At 40.5% G+C, this 23546-nt stretch overlaps 1 protein-coding gene across 1 annotated transcript in view; it reads left to right on the forward strand.

The window, feature by feature from the left end:
* Window positions 1-23546, forward strand: part of LOC147724585 (fibrocystin-L-like) — a 505554-nt gene that overhangs the window by 366495 nt on the left and 115513 nt on the right. Inside the window, exons 63-66 of the mRNA XM_086918064.1 lie at window positions 2543-2669; window positions 4352-4476; window positions 9930-10020; window positions 18335-18483. Coding sequence (XP_086774190.1) covers window positions 2543-2669; window positions 4352-4476; window positions 9930-10020; window positions 18335-18483 — 492 coding nt within the window. The remainder of the gene's footprint in view (window positions 1-2542; window positions 2670-4351; window positions 4477-9929; window positions 10021-18334; window positions 18484-23546) is intronic.

The following is a 23546-nucleotide window of genomic DNA, read 5'->3' on the forward strand; positions in this document are numbered from 1 at the left end:
GTGTGCGAAAAGAATGTGTCCTGCTCCCACCATCTCCAACTTATATACAAATTACTTTAATTCGCTTTTTTTGCATCCCAGGCCTGGGTATTGCTTATTACGTAAGAGCCATCCTTTCTCCACCATAGAAGGGGCTGCAATAAACTCTGATCTACTTTTCTCTGCTTTTCCGAAATTCTACCCCATTCAGAAAAACTGATATTGTCCCCTGTTTCCCAGTCCAGTGAAGAAAGAAACATCTGTATTGACATCATCCCAAACCTCTCAGTTCTAGATGGACTTACCTCTTGTCCTTTGGCTGCTTAGGGACTGGAGCTATCGCATGTGCTGGGAGAATCCTCACTATGTAACATAACCGGTGTTATTGACTATAAACAAACATGTCAGATAGAACTGTATAGATGTAACGTAAATAATGAGTGTTTCATACAGGTAAGAGTAGCAAAACCCTCGTATATTAATTAGGTAATTTAAAATATTTCTATCAAAGTAGATAATGCTATTATATTTAATACTTTGCATGACTTTGCCATGACCTTCCTTACTCAATAAACTTGAGGCTCCCTGACTTGATTTCCGAGGCCACCAATTATGTTATTTATAAGATCACATTTAAATGTTCACTGACCATGGACACGGTATTAAGGTTTGATTACCAGTTTCCTGTTCACACAACCAGTGTTGTGTTACTCTGTGCTTCTGTAGCATCGCAGAATGAGTACTCACAGTGGATTGTCAAGTAACCAGGGTCCAGGGAGCAGGCGGATAAGAGGACAGTTACATTGTTTCTTTTGTTTTGAATACATTTATGTGTGAGACATTTCAACTGACCTATTATATCAAAAAGCATTATACAACCCAGTAAATAGCACCACTCATTGAGACTATTAGGTGAACACAAAATCTGATTCATACACAACATGGCTTTCAAAAGGCTTCTAATATTGCTGAATGAACGAGAGCGGGAGTCAGCAAAGAAAAGTCTGCCGGAGGGATGCCAACTTGTTAATCCATTTGCAATCCAGCCTCCACTTTCCAGATGGCCGCTTAGCGTCCCTTTACTCAGGGACGAGGCAGACAACTGGCATCTGGCTGGATCCAGCAGGCCCAGCCCTACCAGGGTTGCCAATGGTGGCGTCTTGCGAAAAAAAAGAGGCGTACTGAGGAACACACTGGCAGTTATAGGGCAGGGCATACAGGTTAGGAGCAATATGCAATTAAACATGCATTTGCCACCGGTATGAGAGCAGTATCTGACTGGATGACCTCCAATTGCTTACAATGTAATGTGAGCAAGACGGAGGTCGTGCTTTTTGGAGAAGCCCCCCTCCTATGGTCGCCTGAGTGGTGACCCATGGATTTAGGAGCTGCTCCTTGCCCTAAGCAGATAGTGAAAAATTTGGGAGTGCGGCTTGACCAAGCATTATTACTAAAGGAACATGTGAATCTGGTGGCGGGAACCTGCTTCAGGACCATTGGGCTCCTAAAGCGTGTGTTACCATTCCTGGATGATTGCTATAGGAAAACACTGGTTCAGACATTGGTCACCAGTAGATTGGACTACTGCAATGGGCTGCTCCTCTCAGCCAACGAGGAGCAATTGAGCCGTTTGCAGGTGGTCCAGAATACTGCGGCCAGATTAGTCCTTGACGCTCCTAATAGGTCCCCGTCCCGCCCTCTTTTGCATAAGCTCCACTGGCTGCCCATCCGCCAGAGAATTGAGTTTAAAGTCTGTTGTGTAATTCACAGATGCCTTTGTGGATCTGGCCCTAGATACCTGGCTGAATTATTTCAGCCTTATATTCCGACCCGCTCTTTGCGATCTAGCAATTTATTATTGCTGCAGATTCCACGGATTAAGAAGGCAAAACAAGGAGGTCGTGCATTGTCTTATAAGGGCCCCACTCTCTGGAACACTCTGCCCCTAACCTTAAGACAAATTACCAATCTAGATGCCTTTAAGAAATCCTTGAAGACTTATCTGTTTCCGGCTGTGTAAGATCTAGGGCTTTTATGACTATGGTTTGAACTGGCATCTTGGAAGATCTTAAAAGCGCGGAGATACCTCTTGGGGTCAATTCCGGCGCTATATAAGAAACAAAATAAAATAAATAAATATGCCTTTATCCAGTTTGCTGTGGAAAGTAGCGATAAGGTGCGGCCACCATTTCTTGTCCAAGATCAAGAAATTTCATTTCACTGCCAGGTCCTCAAATATACTGCCTTTACCCATTAGATTTGGGCCGTGTTCCATATAAATGCCGGGCTCTTATCATCATGCCCTCTGGTCAGACATTTAGTATGCTACACCACGTAGCAGAGCACCCCAGGGGCACCATTGGAAGGGTTGATGTTTTTGATGTCCCGGGATTGCTTTTCCTTATTGACCTCCTCCACCGCTGTGTACAGCATTGACCCACAATAAAGAAACAAGAATGTGCACATGTAAATATACTTAAGCAAATATATGTTTTTATAATTGTCAAGCACTCAGAAGTTCCTTTTGTATTAGGGCTTTACTTAATTATCTTATATTTTTCAGATTAACTCCAATGAGTCGTATGTCCAGGGCTGTGCTTTCCACAATGGATTTTCTCCAGCAATTGGAGTTTTTGGAACAAACGGGCTAAACGTTGATGACAACATCATCCACTTTACTGTTGGAGAAGGTAATATGCAAAAATAAATTGTACACCTTAATAATGAGTGAGGGTTCATCTCATTGCTGGAACTGGGAAAAGGAGGTCATGGCCAATTAACCTAAGTGATTAGTGATTTTAGAACATTGGAATGTTGCGACCTTCTTGAAGGACAATCAAGTGGCACGGGGTGTATAATGACTTGTATAGGACTTCTGCTCCAGCATTCTAAGGCTTGTCTTTCTGTTTTTCCCTTTTTAATTCAGAACATTCTACTCTCTTTGAGTGGGCCCTCTGCCTCAGGCTGAATATATGTTAAAATCCCACATTCTTTTTCTCCACGGGGAATCCCAACGCGGTCGTGATAACAACGACTTACGGAGGGGGGGCGCTGGAAATTGGAATAGTATAATTTACTATTCCAACTCCAGTCTGTGCAGACACTAGGGAAGGTGTTGGATTTTAAATCCAACACCTTTCCCCCACCTCCGCAAGTCGTTGTTCTGACTTGCGGAGTAATGGTATGCGGAATCACAACGCAGTCATGATAACAACCGCGCTGTGATTCCCCGCGGAGAAAAATAATTGTTGTAAACGCTGTTTACCCATCAGGCTATATCAGTTGTTAAAGCTCATCTTCCTTGTTCTAGGCCTTTGCTTGTGCCACAGGCCTATTATTTGGGTTCAGGGTCTTTAACAACTGGTATAGCCCTCGGCAACGGGCTATAAGGCTTCGTTAAAGTATGCAGAATTCAGTGTGTGTCTGTTTGATTCCATAGCAAATAGAGTCATGCAAAAGTAGTTAATTTAATATCACAAAATCTTTTGTCCATTATGTTGTCTTCACTGCTAAGAATTGAGGCACTAAAACATTTTGATGTTCTACGTAAAATGTATTTACAAAAAGCCCTTTTGCCTATGAGGTCGACCTGAGAGACCCCACCAGCTAGTCACCGGCTCCCAATATTGATGGTCACACAATGGGCCCTGTTTATTACTGCCCACGGAAAACCCCACACAACCTTTTATTCCATCCCTGATGTCACACCAGGTCTAAACCATTATTCTGCTAGCTGCAGATGGAAAAATAGGCAGGCCTCCCCAAAACCCCTCCCTGTCACTTGGTGCACTCCCTTCACTCTGTAAGTGCTCCTTTAGACATTACATTGCTTTCTACTAGTACAATTGTGGATTCCAGAGATGAATGATTCCCATTGTCACACAATCTATCGACCAAACACTTTGAAGTCAGAAACTTTTTCTTATGCTGTTCAATGTTTCAACGAGGGTAAGATGTGGTTTGTAAAAGTGCTTCAGTTTTTTCACGACATTGTCATTTTGAAATAACGCTCTTCATATGAAGCTGCCAGCCACCTAGTTGGTAACAATGTGGGCACAATTCCAGAGATGTATCCCCAGATGGTAGAAACCTCAAAAAATCAATATATATTGTTAATTTGAAGAAGAAGTGTGCTTGCCAGGGAATTTAGTTTTCTTCCAAATATTTATGAAAATAAATGCCATTTGATATGCAGACACTTTTGAATTAATCGTTTTACTTCAGTTGACAATAAATGTGCAGTGGAGGGGGTAACCAACAATAACCATTTAAAATAAAATACGTATGAAGCACTATTGTGTGAAACGATATAACAAATCAAATTTCCAAAAAAAGCAGTCTTTTGAACCGATATGTTTGGTTTCCTTGGTAGGTATTCGACTTTGGGGAGAGCGGAACAAGGCTCGAAGGAATTTAGTTACCCTAGCCATTTGGCCCTCAACTTATCAAGATCGACTTGAGATAAATAACCGTATCTTGTGGCACGCTGGCATAGAGGTACATTAATTTGGCGTTCTCTCTCTGTCTTCAGATTCCATGATTGTTTTCGTTAACGTATATAATTGTAATTCTTTCCATTTCTCTTCTTAATTGTATTCAAAATATGATAAAGCTACAAGGCCGAATAATGTTGTGACTTACAGTGTGAGTTGGTCTGATGTGTCCCTTGCGAAATAAGCAAAGTGGGACAAGTTCAAGAGTATGCATTGCTGTGCAATGCCAAACTTCCTGGAAAGCATCTGTTAATGTCATCACTGCTATGTCTTTATATCCCTGAAAACACAAAGTTAGGCAGATGTCTGGAGCAAAGTTTAGTTTGCATTCCTCCAAATCACACAGATTTCACAAAACAAGCAAATCCAAATGAATAAATGAGACAAGAAAATGAAATAATAGATGAATTTGCTAAAAGTATTGGACAGAACTAAAGTAATCAGTATTGAAAAAGACAAAGAGGCTATATGCAATGGTGATCAGTGGGGCAAATTGATATAGATACCTCATAACACAACATTAATAAAGGAGAAAAACACATCAAGTGTATAAACATAATTGCACAATGACCTGTACTGTGGCAGACAAAAGTATGTGGATGTAAGCCTATAATTGCCAGATGATGTCTGCATCTGTTTTTGTATACCCTCAGTGTGTTTATGCATTTTTTTTGTCTGCTTCTTTTTTGTCTGAAAAATGAGAGAGTGTGTGTGTGTATATCTATCTCCTTGTCCTAGGTCAGACCTTTGAAAGTCAATCTGCAGACAAGGAACATGATAGAAGTGAAATATTTTGTAGGACCTCCACAAAGCGCAGCCCGGTATCCCCCCCACACTGCAGTGCTCTTAATTTTATTTGGCATGTCCCGTGGAGCAGGGTGAATCTCTGCAGTGCAGCAATCCTTTCTGTTTAGCCATTAGGGCAAAGTACTTTTCCATTTAAGTTGACAAATGAATAAGTCCTTGAAGGTGTTTTTATAATATATGTACAACATAAAGGAGAGAGTCAGTCTATTGGGTCAGACAAAAGAACATTCTTAGTGCTCAGAAAGAATGCCCACCAGACTCAGATCGCTTTCCCAGCAGTCGGCATAAGTATGAATTCCATCAGCCCACCCTTTCGGCGGAGCCTCGTCATCTGGAATACAACGGAGAAGAGTCTATGCAGCCAATGTTGCCCTCAGGCTAACAGTATTGGATACTTTACCTCTTGCTCCAGATTAACTCAGCCAGAATGCTTATCAGAGTATGCGAGTACTGATGGTGTGCAGTGATATTGTGAATGTGAAAATAAAAATGACTATAAGGACGAAAAATATGTTTATTAAGGATCGTCCGAATGTCATAGATAAAAGCAACCTGATAGTACGGAATTTTTTTTACTATCTCTTAACAATAGGTAAAGTCGACATGTTTCAGCCGTGATGGCAGATATGCCCGGCTTTCTTCAGGATTTAGTGGATGTAAAAAACTACTGCATCAGATTAACAAATGTGTCAAAAAATATATTTCAGAGTATTTCAATAGGAATGAGTACGTCAGTGGTCAGAGACCACCTTACCAGAACTGGAAAGCGTGTCCATGTAAGAGAGTACATACTCTTCTTTTCCTAAAAAGGCCAAGAAAAATAGAACTAAGCAAAGGTGATCAAAACAAAATCTGAGCACAGAGGTTATAAGTCATAGATTAATTCAAGCAAGTAATTAACCATACCAGCCCTATCAGTGGCTTTGTTAACACCTTAGGTGCTGCGCACATTCGGCCGCCGACGGCACCACTACCTCGGGAGTGCTGCCGTGGGCCATTGAATGTTCAAATTGCACCTGCGCAATGGAACGTCCAGCACTGGAGCTGGACGTTCCATAGCTGCTAAGGTGTTAAACAAATTGTATAAAAGTGAAATTTATATCTACTCACCCAACTTGCTGTGGGAGTATGCCTCACCTCACCCGGCAACTGCTCGGTAGTTGAGGCCCCGCTCTATTTGTAGGTGGAGCAAGGGAACAGAATGTGATGTCATCATACAACACATACCCCTAGTTTCACTTTTATATCAAATGAGTTATAAACCTAGATCAAATATAAGATCCTATTATTCAAACACCAGGCTATAATGCAGGTAGACTTTTTGTTATAATAGTTTTTAGATTGGGTTTCATGCCAAATAAAATGAAAAAACAAAGAAATCTATGGCCACTATGAATGCTAAATGTAGCATTCATCGGACTAATCATTGATGGTTGACAAATCACAATTTCACTATATGTGCAAAGAAGAACAATGGAAAATTACCCAAGTACTAAAGAGCAAGTTTGTAAAAAATTGAGGCCCATAAGAACGATTAAAAAGCCATATAGAAGAAGAGAACTTCCTCCTTACCTGTCCGTCTGTACCCCGTGTCAAGCTTCGAGCTGTAGGGGAGGTACCTGACGGCAGGAGGATGTTGCTTTTTATAACGCCTTTAATTGGGCTAACCAGCCGTCGTTATCCAATTATACAATGGACAGAGCCGATGGTGTTAGGAGTGTTGCGCCCACCAATCGTACAAAGTGAACTTAACTGTGGGAAGTTAATGCAGTCCATGTCCTGTTTGCAGAAGGCGCATGCGCATGACCGGTGTAGATCTGCAAACAATTATACTTATGTGGCCGGTCCTTACATCCCTTTGCCGCTACCTTATCCATTTGAGTAATGTAAACAAAGGCTCATCAGCATTTAACAACACGCTAGCCTTGATAGCACTAACTGTGAAATATTGTTTCTCCACCCTGACTAGGTAGTGATTTCACTCTGTTCACACAAGTCTAAGAATAAGGTTGCTATGACATGAAGTCACCTTCCGCAGGCACGCTGTATCTAAGAATCTATGATATATTTTGACATATCATGTTACACATAGCCTACCTGGTGACGATATATACTTTGGAAGGTATGCAATTTTCTATAGACTTTAATGAGTAATACAGTTCCCGATAATCATGGCGAAGTGGCGCAACCTTGTGCTGACTCTGCCACTATACAGCACCGTTTTTGATTAAATACACATGCGCGGAACCGGTACACTGCCGAGCGCGCATGCGCCTCCTGCAAACAGGACATGGACTGCATTAGACGCGCTATTTACCCACGCATAACTTCCCACAGTTAAGTTCACTTTGTACGATTGGTGGGTGCAACGCTCCTAACACCATCGGCTCTGTCCATTGGATAATTGGATAACGACGGCTGGTTAGCCCAATTAAAGGCGTTATAAAAAGCAACATCCTCCTGCCGTCAGGTACCTCCCCTTCAGCTCGAAGCTTGACACGGGGTACCGACGGACAGGTAAGGAGGAAGTTCTCTTCTTCTATATGGCTTTTTAATCGTTCTTAAGGGCCTCAATTTTTTACAAACTTGCTCTTTAGTACTTGGGTAATTTTCCATTGTTCTTCTTTGCACATATAGTGAAATTGTGATTTGTCAACCATCAATGATTAGTCCGATGAATGCTACATTTAGCATTCATAGTGGCCATAGATTTCTTTGTTTTTTCATTTTATTTGGTATGAAACCCAATCTAAAAACTATTATAACAAAAAGTCTACTTGCATTATAGCCTGGTGTTTGAATAATAGGATCTTATATTTGATCTAGGTTTATAACTCATTTGATATAAAAGTGAAACTAGGGGTATGTGTTGTATGATGACATCACATTCTGTTCCCTTGTTCCACCTACAAATAGAGCGGGGCCTCAACTACCGAGCAGTTGCCGGGTGAGGTGAGGCATACTCCCACAGCAAGTTGGGTGAGTAGATATAAATTTCACTTTTATACAATTTGTTTAACAAAGCCACTGATAGGGCTGGTATGGTTAATTACTTGCTTGAATTAATCTATGACTTATAACCTCTTTGCTCAGATTTTGTTTTGCTCACCTTTGCTTAGTTCTATTTTTCTTGGCCTTTTTAGGAAAAGAAGAGTACGTACTCTCTTACATGGACACGCTTTCCAGTTCTGGTAAGGTGGTCTCTGACCACTGACGTACTCATTCCGATTGAAATATTCTGAAATATATTTTATGAAACATTTGTTAATCTGATGCAGTAGTTTTTTACATCCTCTAAGTCCTGAAGAAAGCCGGGCATATCTGCCATCACGGCTGAAACATGTTGACTTTACCTATTGTTAAGAGATAGTTAAATTTTTTCCGTACTATCAGGTTGCTTTTATCTATGACATTCGGACGATCCTTAATAAACATATTTTTGTCCTTATAGTCATTTTTATTTTCACATTCACGATATCGCTGCACACCATCAGTACTCGCATACTCTGATAAGCATTCTGGCTGAGTTAATCTGGAGCAAGAGGTCAAGTATCCCATACTGTTAGCCTGAGGGCAACATTGGCTGCATAGACTCTTCTCCGTTGTATTCCAGATGACGAGGCTTCGCCAAAAGGGTGGGCTATGGAATTCATACTTATGCCGACTGCTGGGAAAGCGATCTGAGTCTGGTGGGCGTTCTTTCTTAGCACTAAGAAGGTTGTCTTGTCTGACTCAATAGACTGACCCTCTCCCTTATGTTGTACATGTATTGAATTAGGGGTATAGAGTTGAGTTGGTCATTAAATACTATCCCTTAGACCCTTGTGTATACCTTTATATTTCTGTTTTTATAATATACCCCCAGGGTTACATATATATTACTTCTTTGAGTTTCAGCTGACCCAGTCAGTGTCTTACACTCCCCTGCTCATTCCCTCACCTAAACACACGATTAGGACCCTTTCATGGTCTAATTTCTGTAATGGAGAGACTGTATCCTAAGAGGAGGTTTCTCACCAGAGCAAAAAAGATGATGGTGTTCCCTTTAACGCTGTATTTGTATTTCGAGGTGGCTCATCCTTTAAGGTTTTGTTCTCCCTAAAGACCAAATAAAACAAACACTACCATGTGAGGCCACCTCCCCTTGGTTCTTGAATGAAAGAATAAATGCTTCTGAGCTAGAATTTGTAGAATCTCTATTTCTAAAACGTTTTGCAAGTTCTGGTGTCTATCAAAATTGTAACCCTCCATAAATCTGGGGCATTTGACATTTGTTAATTTTGCTTAGACCCCACATAAAGAAATACCCCAAACATTGTTCTCAGGCCCTGGAGTAGATGTTAGAGCAAGCCAAACAATCGACAATTATGGAGAAGGAATAGTGACCAAAACTGAGCAGCAGTCTGTGACACATATTGCCAGTCCATGCAACTTTGAATATAGTTTGAAAATACACCAAATATTCTAAATAACGTAAAATATTTTTGATGAACTCTTTCTGAGCTCTGTGCTTCTTTCTGAAAGTTCTCCCACAACTTCAAGTTTAACTGTCACTTATTTTAATTTGTGTGTTCAATTAGCTTGTTTTTACGCCTTTGTTCCTAAATATGGTCACAGTTAATCTTATTTTTATGTTTAATGTGCTTTTAGGTAAATAAAGGCAGCCAGATTGTCCTGCAGGACAATATTGTTGCAGGATTTGAAAGAGTTGCCTATCGAATTAATGGTGAACCATGCTCAGGTAAGTTGGCCATGATTTTGATCCAAGAGTTATGTTGACAACATGGTTTTAAACAGCCTTACGGTCATTCTCTACAATCCACTTAACATACGAAGCATGCCAACTTCATTGATTGCAAGGGAACAATTTCTGAAACTCCATAGGGTGTTTATTTATCCAAATAAATTCTATCTTCTAAAAATGTCCTTGCAGAATCGGTAACCACTCTAAACATACCTGATGAAGGTATTCAGATTGTGGAACTTTGTTTATTAAATCAAAAATAAACGAGCATTGCAAGCCTTAAAAAAGGCCAATGGTTAGGTGACAGAATTGTTGGTTCTCCTTGTACTGCAAAGAACAACACTACCTTAGATCGATCTTTCTCAATAGGAGAGTTAAAATACCAATTTCTGAATTTTATTTTTTTGCTACATACTTCCAAATTCATAACTCAACTATAGGAAATACACCAGTTCTTCTCTCCCCCCCCCCAAATATGCTGTCATTAAATGTATATGATTTCCTTATTTGCTGAAGGTTTGTGCCTGTAGTCAGACTTCAAGCCTCATTAACTATCTTTGAAATTAATGTGCGTAACACAGTCTCTACTATCATGGGTGTCTTTGTCTTTAGCATTCGATATGTCCAAAGCCACAATTCAGGTAAAGACTCTTGCACTTTGGGTTACCTCCAATTTAAAACATGGGGGTGAATTTGCTAAGAGATCAAACAATCCAGCGGCACAGCCGAAGCTGCTGCACTGTTCTGTGTGGAAGGGAGATGGTAGGGCAGGGTCATATCTATGTATATGGTGCAGCAGCTGTCATGCTCTGCACCTGCGCTCATTATGCTGCCTTGGGTCACGCACATACCTTAGTGAAAGGGCGTGTGGAAGAGTATCTCTCCAGTACAGAAGACTATGCTTTTCAACATTTTCTAACTTTGAATGTCTGCTGTTCATTATAGCACATATGCAAAGTTAAAACATTTTGAAAAAAGAAAACCTTTCTCAAACATACTTGCCTCACAGAGGCGCACATTTTGGTGCAAAACTCTGACTACCTTTTTTAGAAGACAGGACTTTACTTGAAAAGCAATGGAGTTTGCATGTGACCACGCACGCCCCCCTCAGGCAAAGTAGCACAAAGTGCTACTTTGCATTACTTAAGGGCTACTTTCCAGTAGAAAACACGTTTTTAGCTCTAAAGTACTGTTCAAACCCCACTTTGCTCTGGTTTGCGTCACTTTGCATGACACTGCACTGGAGCAAAGTGAAAGTAAGTGTGGGTGTAGTTTCCAAACTACTATGACTACTTTTGAAAAAAGTTCAGAAACTTGTACCCATCCCTGTTTCAAACATCTAGGTAATATTAGATATCTGTATTTCATGCATGATAATAGAGTTTCTGTTAAGGACCAGGTATCCATGGTATGGTTTCCCCAGACTTTCTGCCTTCCGACTTCCTGTTTTTGCTGACTTCAGTTGTGCTGGCTTTAGGAATCAGGGCACTATTCCACTTCTAACCAGTGCTAAAGTGCATGCACTCTTAGCATAAAACATGGCAACATTAGCTTATCCACAACTGGCATATTTTATTTACATATAAGTCCTGAGTAAAGTGCACTGAATGTGTCCAGGGCTAGTAAATTAAATGCTATTAGTAGGCTTGCAGTACTGATTGTGCCACCTACTTAAGCAGCCATTTAAACATGTCTCAGGCCTGCCGTTGCAGAGCCTTTGTTTGCAGTTTTAAACTGCCATGTCGACCTGGCACGTTTCACCCCCTTGTCAGGCCCAAACCTTCCTTTTTAATAAATATAAGTCTCTCCTAAGTAGGCCCTGGACAGCCCTAAGGCAGATGCAGTGTAAATAAAAAGTAGGACTATTTTACGTGTCCTAGTAGTGAAAAACTCTTAAATTTGTGTTTCACTACTGCAAGGCATATCTCTCCCATAAGATAACATTGGGATTATCTTATTACATTTTATAAGTGTAGTTTCCAATTGGGAAGTGATTGGACCCTCAAGTTTGGTCTCTCTGGAATTATAATTCATGGTGAAGTCAGATTTTAAATTGTAATTCTGAAATGTCCACTTTTACAAATTTGGCATTTTCTTACTTTCGCCATTTGGTGCCTACTGCCTGTCTCTGAATACGCCTGGGGCGTGTGACAGCAGGGCGACAATGCATTGCCTCATATACTCCCTTCATTGCATCTTCGATGACAACGTATTATGACCTCTTCTGCAGCCTGCATCTCGTCTTTAACGATGTTGCAATCAAGGTACTGTTTAACAGGCCAAGTCTGGCCCTGTTGCCGACCCTTGCTCCATCGCGATATGGCTGAACTTTTGCATTTGACCCTTTCTAGTATGAAAAGTAACTCTGGGCGTAGTACTACGCTACATTCACGGAGCGTGAGTAGTTTGCGCTACTACACGAATTGCACGTAGCACAGTGGAAAAACGCGTAGCATATCAGGCATTTTTTTCTTGCTCGCGGTCCTCAACGTCAAGTTGGCGACCGAGAGTGAGCAAAATCAACATCCCGGTAAGACTTTTTCCTCGTTCACGATCAGCAACATCAAGTTGCCGATCGCAAGCATGGAAAATAAACCTCCCGGCGAGATTCTCAGCGCAGGGAGGTCAAGTTTCTCATTGCGAGTGGTCGCGTTTTGCTCGCGACCGCTTACGATGAGAAACTACCAGTCCGCATTGAGAAAGCTGCCGCTCAAGTACAAATCTACTCGAGCGGCAGAAAACGACCGCTTGCAATGTGCAAGATGCCGTTTGCAATGATTGCACAGTGTGGACAAGCATCCGGCACTTTGCAATCCGTGCAAACAGCATTTCCCTACCGCACTATGCAGTTCCCGTAGCTACGCGTAGCTTGCGTAGTGCAAAGTGCACTTCGCATTGCTGCGTCTAGCGCTAATACGTAAACTAACTCCTGTTCTACTTATTGTTTTTTTGTCATTTAAGTCCTGTTTTGTTAATTAAATTAAGCTTTATGTTTCTTACCAGGTGTGGTATCTATTGCGTGGTGTTTACACGGTTTTACTGTTAGAAGTGTTGCACAAATACTTTATACAATGCCTCTTAAAAGAAGCCTGTGGCAAGCGACCAGGGAGTGAGCACAGGTTGATTAAGAGTATGTTTGTGACTTACCCTGACTAGGATTATGGTTCCTTCTTGGACAGGGTGCATACCTCCGCCACCCAGAAACCCAATTTTCAACAGTTTCCATATCTCATTTAAGTTGCAAAGCAACAACATTAGTGACTTAGGAAAGTAGTCACATTTTCACAGAATTGGGATAGGTGGAGCTACTTGAGTAAATACTCCATTTAACTAGTTTGAGCCTTTCCAGGACCCAAGGCCATCAAAATTAATATTTATGTCCTCAATTTATCAGCAAATCAGACGAGTTAGAAACATTCATCACCTGCTGATGATCTTTTTTGTTCTCTACATGAGGAAAGAAAGTGCGAAAGAAACAGCGTCCCCTTCACCAAAATCAAAAATCCACACAGTTGCTGGCCAGGATCGATAGATGTTCTGGGGAATAGATTTCACTGTCACATTTCTTACAGTCTATCTAGTTTCCATAATGCTTATGACTGTATCTCTGAAGAATCCATGTCAGAGATAAGGAGATTACAAGAAAAGACCAGTTTGCCTCTGACATCTAACATCAAAATGGTGAGTGGTATATATCAACATTTCTGTGGCTCACTTATGAACCAAAGGAAAGAGTGCTACATAATAATGTGAATGTTCAATTGTTAAAAAGTGTCAGCTGTATATATGCAGGTGATGAGAGACATCAACCTCTTCCTAGAGTCTAATTTGATGCTGAAATTACCAATAGTGAAAGATAATGGGAATGTGTTAGAAGAGAAAAGGATTATGGATGAGCAAATCTGTGTTGGCGTAGTTGATCATGAGGAAGCTTAGTGCCATTAAATTTTGGAAAGATGTCAGATAGTGATTGAAGTCTGAAGTTAAAGGTGAATACTATTTTGTAAGACAGCCAAACCTATGAAGAAACCATGAAGGGTGCCTCATCATCAAGTACCGCAAATGAGATACAACAAGGTGTTCGTCAGTCAAATATGGGGCTAAGAATAACCGGGCTCCACCGCCCCTGCTACTTGGCTGATAGTCATTGATCAAAGTTCTGCTTAGACCCATACTGCATAGGTATTGATTTATTTGATTATTATATAACACCTGATCCCTGTATCTTATTTCGGTCCTGTTAGTGCCTTTAAATTAAATCGGACTGAATTGGTTTGAGACTTTTCATTTATTTACTTCTTCACTGTGATATTTATTGTGTGTTGCTGTACCTGAAACACAGACAAGCTGCTTGTGCCAAGGTTCACTGTGATTTCCGCATACCAGTCTTCTTTTAATATTACGACCTAGATAGTTTGATTGTGTTGGTGCTCAACCACAGCTCAAATCAAGATTGAAAACTCTTTCTCGCATTGTCTAGCAATTTGCTTCTGTACAAGGAGATATGTGTGATGTTCAAAAACGGTCTCGGTAATGACAGCGTACCCTTGAATAGCAGGAATTGTGACAGGGTCTTAAATATTCATATAGTTAAAAATATCTAGAGTGCTTTGATTTCTAACAACATTACTTGAGTAAATGTAGTCATAAACTATATAGTTATCTTGTACTGAAAGAGCTAAAAAAAACACGATAGATTAGACATAGCACAAAGCTGGTTTGATAGCAAATTCTATTCTGACCATCAAACCATGAGACAACTCAGGATAGTCAAATGGCAAAGTATTCCTGTATTTAAATAGACTTTCAGGCTAATTAAAAATATAGGGCAACAAGTTAGAAAATAGTCAAATAGAAAACGATAAATGTATAGAAAATATTGGGAGGCTATGAATAAGGCTGTCAGATTGCCGGATTGAAAAGTATTTTAGAGTTTATTTGAAGCATACACCATCATTTGAAATCACAGCTCTCAGGTAAGACGGGTTAACTATATATGTTGAGTTTACATGGTTACTAATTTGGAGGGGTCTGAAGGGGCTATTACAAAGTTTGAACCAATACAAATTAAGATCCCAGTGAATAAAGCCAGAACACTTGTAAGACTTACTAAGTAATCCTACATTCAGGCAGCTGATGGGTTATTTATTAATACTTTGAAGGAACATACATATTGGCAGTCCAACATTTCTGCCACTGTTTAATGTTGCTCTTTGTGGTGGCTCTATTCCCTGTGAAGTGGGTTGGTGCATAGGTTTTGCACAGCAAGAGAAGTGTCCAATTATCTTCGAATTATTGAGTGAGGGGCACAGTGTGATTGTCTGCAGTATGACACAAAAGAACTGCTACAATAGTGGCTAGGGTAACCTCTGGGAACTTTCTCCCTACTGGTTAGGGACGGGCTACCTAAAAGATAGTACTGGGCATACTGTGGCACCCTCGGGCACCCTCTTCAGAACACTCTGAACCTGTGAAAGAACACAAGAAGGATTGCACCTTCTCTTTGTTACCTGTGAGGAGACCTGAAGGATTGGACTTGCTCCCACTTGTACTTGTATGCATGACAATGAAGTGGACAACAAGGGTCAGTTGGCTGACTTCTTGTATAAGCTACAGGGCCACAATAAGCTGCAAGAATCCTTTCTCTGAAGAGTCCAACTGACCCGCTCCATATGAATCTGACCTGGACCATGCTAGTGGACTCTTCTGTAGTGAGCATTGACCCCCAAGTGCTGTTCCTGATTTCCTGGGTCACTTTACTTTGTTCAGTGTACTCCTCCAAACATCCTTGCAAAAGCTGGAACTTAAAAGATTTTTGGATTTAAGACCTTTGGAAGACTGGGACAAGCCTGCCAAGCCAATCCATTTGAAGTGCATTAGGGCTGGGCTGAAGAAACAGATTTTCTCAACAATAGCAAATCCAATTCAGATGGCCCTGGCTGTGAAAGTATCGCTAAAATGCATTTGGTAAAAGTGGTCACCATTTCCACACTGACTTTTACTGAATGTGTTTGTATTTTGTGAACCAGCCTACGTATTAATAGGTCGGTTCGTAAAATACAGAATCATAGTTGGTCGCAAATTGGTATACCTCATAAAGAATAATGAGGTAGGCTCCAACTGTGACCCACTACGATTGGCAATGAATGATCACAGGTATGGTGGCCTGTTGGTGTCAGCAGACCACCATGTCTGTGTAGTCCGTTTTCCTACACTAATTGGGATGCATTCAAAAAGAAAAATTAAATATATGTTTTACAAACATTTTTATTAGATTTTTTGTGTTTTATTTCAACAATAACCAAGAAGTGTGGGTTGTGAATGGGTTGTGACGTTCTTTTGGATAGTGATAGAATATGAATGTTTTGCAACCAGATTTCAATTTCGAAACATTATACATAACATAAAGAATTTGTATCTGGAAGGGGAAACCTTAACATGCTACTTCCAAATACCAATTCATAATGGTTTTATAAACCCGTTTAACAATATTGAAAAACGTTTCCAAATTATTAAATGGCCTTTGTACATTTGAAAAAGGTTTTAATATTTGCAAATCCTCTGAATTACTGAGTCAGATGGTTTGCAAATTTTTAAAACCTTTAGGGAAGCTCCTACTCAAAAAGGTAAAAATCTTGACAGGGTGAAGGTCCCAAAAGTATCCGGTAAGCGAGAAAAGTTTCCTGTGCACGGAATTTGAATTTCTCCTGCTCTGACCTTTTTTCCTGACAAAACCTACACCTTCACTGGGACCTCATCTATTGTCTAGCCGATGCCATGGAGCTCTGTTAGGGTACAGCCTGCTTCCTCTCTGCTGGAGGATTTTAAGTTCATGAAAATAAAACTAAATACTAAGCTAAAAACTCTGACCGGGTCAAAAATGATTGGTGTATCTCACCAATGCTCATTCATGAACGGCATAAAATCATGCCTACGTCCCACTCTACCACAACCATTGATTACCATTGGAGCTTTGAGCTCTTTGGTACCATGTTTACTTAAAGCTTTAAAAATTCACGTTTCCAGTTCCCATTGTTGGATTTTTGTAGTTTTTGTATAATTTTGCTCTTTGGATTACTCTCCATGTTTATAATGTGAAGTAGGATTTTTATAGTGTTGCGTTTTTTACTTTTTATGCGCATGATACTTCTAAATGCTTTACAAATTTCTTAAGTTAATCCCTCTACCAAGGGTGAGCACATATTTAAATTACTGAAATCTTTAACTCGACTTATAAGATCATGTCCTACTTGTGGTGGACTACCTTTCACTACAAATTAAACATTCACCTTCTCACAACGGCATTGCATGATTTGTTTTGCTGCTCATTCAAATGAGGAATCTCCATAATTGATTGTTTGATTTTTTAAACCAAAACTATAATTTACATGACATAGAATAGGTTGATAAGAGAAGCCCATGGTTGTGTATGATGGTGCAGGGGAAAATGTAAAAGGTTTTAGGGCTGAAATTTTGTAGAGCTCCATTAACATTAGAGGGGGGACAAAATGTGGATACATGTGACAATATCAGGGTGATTTAGATTTTTGACAATATGCAAGATGTAAAGTCTCTTGCCAATAGGTTATATCTGACACAAGTGGGTCATAGGAGGAAATTTAGTGATTTGTATATGTGTTAGTATACTAGTTATATTAGGCTCTAATAATATGTTGATTTTTACAAGTCAGTGGAAGAATTTAGAGCACTGAGTGTCTGCTTGTAAGTATCCTGGTGCTTCAGAGTACAGTACGACCTCCAAGTGCAGAGGTCAGTGCCCTTATGAATCCTGATTAAGTTTATGAGGGCTTAGGGTAAGCATGGGACAAATTGGATGAACGTGTAGAGGAGCTTGTGAGAGTAAACGACTGACAGAAGTTCACAGTTAAAGGTATAATAAGAAGTTGAGTTGAATAGAGTCAAACGGTTATGGAATATATATTCTATGCAGGAGAAAACAAAGTCACCTATGAGTTTATAAATGGTTTATTTAATGCATATACTACAAAAATGAAGGTTTTGAAGCTTTGCAGATGACCTTCAGCAGGGAGCCAATCTGGGTAAGGATTGATCACTGTCTGATGTAGCATTTCCCTTGCAACCGCCTATGTTCCTGCAGAAGAAGTAATCTATGGGAGTAAATATTGACAATGAATGTCTTAGTGGACGGTAGATGTGCTGCAAGTGAATAATTCCACATCACAAGCCTACTGCTCTGTGAGCGACTATGTACGTTGCAGAATGGCTACACTTGATACTGCATATCTGGGGATACATTCCACATTGCTGTAATATATTCTTTTGTTCTCAGGTGTAAGTAACTTAGCAGAAGAGTGGTCCAACAATGAAGCTCATGGAGGATTGTATGGAGTGTACATGCAACAAGATGGCTTACCAGGATGTTCTCTCATACAAGGTTTTACCATTTGGAGATGTTGGGACTATGGCATCTATTTCCAGGTAACATTTTATTGTGTACTTGTTTAAGTTACCTAATATGGTAGAATAGTTGAAACCAGTATATTATTACAGGGATGCAACCATTAATGCACCTAACCATTGGGGGAATTGGTGCCTGATCCTCAAAAATTAAGGAGATTAATTGTGTGTTTGGTCCTTATAAATGTGAGCGTTATCCTCATAAATTAGGCTCCCAATAGGACACCTGATTCGGGGGTCTCCAGCTACAATCAGCGGCAGTGAAAATATTTGCACACAAGGGATTGGGTAAACATGATAAGTAGGCAAAGACCAATAATTCAGATGTGAACGGAATCACTGCAATTGGTAGAATAAAAGTATATTTAAAGAAGGAAATATTCTAGGATTACAAAGGCATGTACAAGTCTACACTGCTAAGTTCAAGCAGCATGAAGAAACAACATTTTCAGTATATTAATGATGGTATGGAACACAGGGGGCTTATACATTGGTTGAATGTAGCAAGCAATGAAAATAGAAGGTGTCCATGAAAATTTCAAATCTCATAGCACTATAGTTGATCAGTATATACCAGAGAAACTTGAAGGTTTCTGCCTGAGCTCCTCACCCTTACATAAAAAAGGCTGTAGTTTGCAGCATGATAAATATATTTTTCTATTTTGGCCCCATGGGATTCTCTGGTACTCGCCCATATGGGCTAAGGGGCAGGGTATGTCTACCCTGCCCCCTTACATTTTTTTTTCTTAAACAAACTCAGAACAGGGGACTGGGTTCCCAAGTCCTGCTGTAATTGCTGCCTGCAACATTTTTTCTCATGTTGCAGCCAGCCATCCAGAGCGCTCCCACTATAGTGATGAGGCCCAAGTGAAAACAAAACCCTAACCCAGTACAAATGCTCTTTTTGAAGCTGGGTTTGGGGGACTCACAAACGTCCTTCAAACACAGCTGTCCAGATATACAAATGTTTTGATCCTTAATTTCTCAAAAACCGATAAACAGAAAATCACAAAAGCATGCTTCCTGCAAATTTAGCTTAATAGCGTCCACCAGTTTTTGCGTTATCGGTTTCTAAAAAAAGTATATGGAAAATGCATAGTGATTTTGTGTTTAAGGACCTCCCCCTTTTTTCTTGGCCCCCGCTTGACAGATCACCCCGAATCTTTCCATGAAAAAACTAGTGGAGACATAACTATAAATACCCAGTGGTGAGTGTCACTGGGGGATATATATATAAGAAGAGCTAATTATAACTTGCGGCCCACTATGCACTGTTTATGACATCACATTTGACATTACTCGTGACATGCTCTATGACTATGGCCTAAAGATGGCCACTCCTCTTCCCCAGTGATACTTAGAGGAGTAGACATCTTTTGGTGGACAGTGAGGGCCGCAACTTGACGCAAGTGTGATTACAGGGGTCCCTTTACCCTCCTCCTAGGGGGCAATTAGGACCCTATGTTGGGGTATAAAAGAGCACCAATTTTAGTTAGAGGATGACACAGGTCACCCTAACACAGTTGTAATATCTGGCACCAATTAGTAGGATAAAAGAGCCCAAATTCCGACCTGATGTATGCTGCTGACCCATTTGGGCGATCAGCTGAAACATGTTGATGACAAGGATGGTGATGGGGCAATAGTTCCCCTAATCCCTACATTCCATTTTATTTTATTTTTGCTAAAGAAACTTTATTGAAGTTTTATAGTCAATAAATAAAGCATAGCTTCACTGTACCATAATACTCAAGTCAGCATAATCGCATAACCATCTCCTTCCAGAGCACGCCCTGAGAAGGACTGGGTTGTTACCCCATCCCCCACATTCTAGTTTTTAACACCAAGTGATACCCTGCAATTAAATGTAATTTGGGGTAACACATTGGTTTTTAAATCACTATTGCATGGGCCCCCATTTAGATTATTAGAAATGCCTCCCTGTCTCCAGGTGTAGGCCCGCTCTCTATCAAACCTGGTTTTTAGAGAGCGAGGAATGCCTATGAGGAAGCATGACACCTGGTGGTGTGTGAGGACACTCCTTACCATTTTCTGAGATGCCCAGCACTCTGCTATCTTAGTGCTTTGTAGGGATACGGTTACATTATATAAAGTGACCAATATTTCAGGGTAGCTTCTAATGTGTGTATAATTGATAGGTTGGAGGCCAGCTCACCCTGAAAACCCCGTAGCTCTGGTTCCCTCCCTTGGATAATTTCAAAGTTTTTTGTTTTTATATAAAATGTTCCAGTGCACACATCATGGGCCAGCTGAACCCAGGGGTAATATGCCATATCATAGAGTCCAGCTCCATAGTAAGATGCAGACATGCCTGATGTAGTCCAAACATGGGCTACTAAATATGAGAATTTGCTAAAACAAATATAAAACATCAAACAACATATAACCATCAAGTGTCTTCAATACAACACTTATTTTACAAGCAAAGATAAGAGTATGACATTGCTGGCAGGAGGCTGAGAATCAACAACAGTAAATCAATTTTCCGAACAAAACATATTTTTTTCATGAAGCACACTTACACTCAAAATAGCAAATGTATTACATCCATAACAATTTGGACAAAGTAAAAGTACATTTTATGTATTTAGTTTCTTTTGGCAGCCCCTACCAGGTCAGTTGAGGTATTAGTGCATTGCACAAGGTATGACAACCAGAAGTGAAACTTCTTTATTTAGCATACAAATCACACGTGACCCTGACCTGCATATTCCACTCATGGGTTCTCATTTGATGATGTGTTGCACTATAATCTTGTGTTGGCTTAATTGAATCAATCAGACTAGCGCATCTAAAAATAATGTATAAAAAATAGTGTTGGCTGTTGTGGAGTAAGTGGTAGTCATAAGTATCATCATCAGATAGAATGGCTTCCTTATGATCACATACTAAGCAATGTGTGTGCTCAAGAGTGTAAAGCTGGAGAATCATGCAGTATTTGTTTGGAGAAGGCAGGGGGTGGTGAACTGGTTAACCATACCTTTTGTGAAGACCTAATTGTAATTGTATTTATACAGCACTTACTACCCTTGGTGAGGCATTGAAGCACTGTTTGGCGAGTAGCAAGATACTCCAGAACTCAAAGGGTTAAAGGTGGATTAGTATAGGGAAATATAAATTGTTATATGAGTCTGATAGTCTGATTGAATTGGATAGGAGGGTTAGAAAAGGGATGAGTCTACTTAGTGTTATTTTGTAGATCATATTAGCAAGATGTGGTTTGGGATGAGTCAAACGAGGGATATATAGAGGAGGGAAGTGCCTAGAAAGGGCTATTAGGGAGAAAATAGTAGTAACATGAGATTTGAGGTGAGTCAAAGGAGAGACACAGGAGTTAAGAGTCTAGGAAGTGTTTTTTGGAGATCATAGTAGTAAAATGAGATTTGGGACGAGTAAAGGAGGGCTAGACGAGGGAAGAATTTAGAAAGTGATATATGAGATATCATAGTAGTAGAATGAGTTTCAGGGGAGTCATAGTGGGATAGAGATGGGAATAGTCAAGGAAGAGTCTTAGTAAAATCATAATAATATAATAAGGATTGGGATGAGTCAGAGTGGAAATGGCGGATATATTGAGAGAGGTACAGAATGAGTCATACGTACAGCTAATTTATTTGTGTATTTTTATATTATGCACTTTATTTTCTTTTTTTTCCTTCTGTTTTATATTAATTTTATTTTTATATTTTCCTCAATATTTCAATAGTTAAGCACTTATAGATGCACTTGTTATGATTATATTTACATATTGTGGGAGATAAATAAAATAAAAAGAAAATTTAGGTTAGAGGGACATTATAGTTAGGTTCTGAAATTAGTCACACAAAACCATAGAAATTCAGCAGTTATAGCTATACTTATAGTTACTTTAATGTTAAGAAACTATGGGCCAGATGTAGGTGGCCTATTACCGGTCTGTAATGGCCGAAATCGGACGCTACCGACCGGTAACAGACTTTTCCTATGTAGGGGGCATATTTACCGATTTGGTAAATAACGAATCGGTATTTACCGATTCGGTATTTACCGAATCGGTAAATGAAATGTAGGAAGCACTTTGAAGAGTGCTTCTGTGCTTACAGGATTCGTTATTTACCACCAACTATTAGTTGGTGGTAAATAACGAATATGTGCATTTACAACTGTGCCATGTGACAGACATACATGCCCTTAGGGCATGTATGTGTGCCACATGTGCACACAAGCAATATTTAGGGGTGCAACAGGGTGTCAAAGTGCCACCCTGCCACCCTTGAAGCTTTCCCTATTTTACCGAATCGGTAATTACTGATTCGTTAATTGACACTCATTCCTATGGGCCTCCAGGCCCATAGGAATGAATGGCAATTACCGAATTTTTACTGATTTTTTACCTACATAGGATTTACCGATTCTAAAATACCGAATCGGTAAAATTCGGTATTTTAGAATCGGTAAATCCAATTTATCTACATCTAGCCCTATGACTTGTTGCCTTAAGTTACTTAATGGCACTAGTTATAGTTATAGCCACATGGGGCCCAAGAGACCACCACATCTCCCTGTGGCGGCCCGTGAACATGAAAGGAGGGAGGCCATGCAGCCCCCCCTTCTGGAGCCATACATGACCCTGGGGACTGTCATCCCCCAGGGCCGGCTCCTGCTACGTCCTGGGGTGCCCACCCTGGGACATAGCTTTTTGCTGTTTGCTTTTGCGTGGCAGGAGCTGGCAGCCCCCACCAAGCAAAAGCAAACACTCTGGTTCCAGCAGACGGGAGCTGTTAAAGTGTTCCTGCCCGCTGGAAGCAGAGGTTTCAGACTTGTTGGAAGTGGAGGTTTCAGATGTGGGGGCAGGGAAAGAGTTGCAACTATTGTTCATGAACAGAGGGAGCTGCCTTTCCAGCAGCCGCCTGCGTGCAGCAGCAATGCCAGCTACCGCAGGAGGCGGGGAGCTGGCTGGGACTACGGGGGCCATGATGCTCCCAGCGATCCCCAAAATGCACACTTGGTGCCCTGGGTGAATTCCAGGGCACCCAGGAGACATGGCTGGGCCCTGGGGGATGGGGTCCACCTGCAATTGGCCT

This window comes from Lissotriton vulgaris, chromosome 4_1, assembly GCF_964263255.1.
Source record: "Lissotriton vulgaris chromosome 4_1, aLisVul1.2, whole genome shotgun sequence".
NCBI classification, from domain to species: domain Eukaryota; kingdom Metazoa; phylum Chordata; class Amphibia; order Caudata; family Salamandridae; genus Lissotriton; species Lissotriton vulgaris.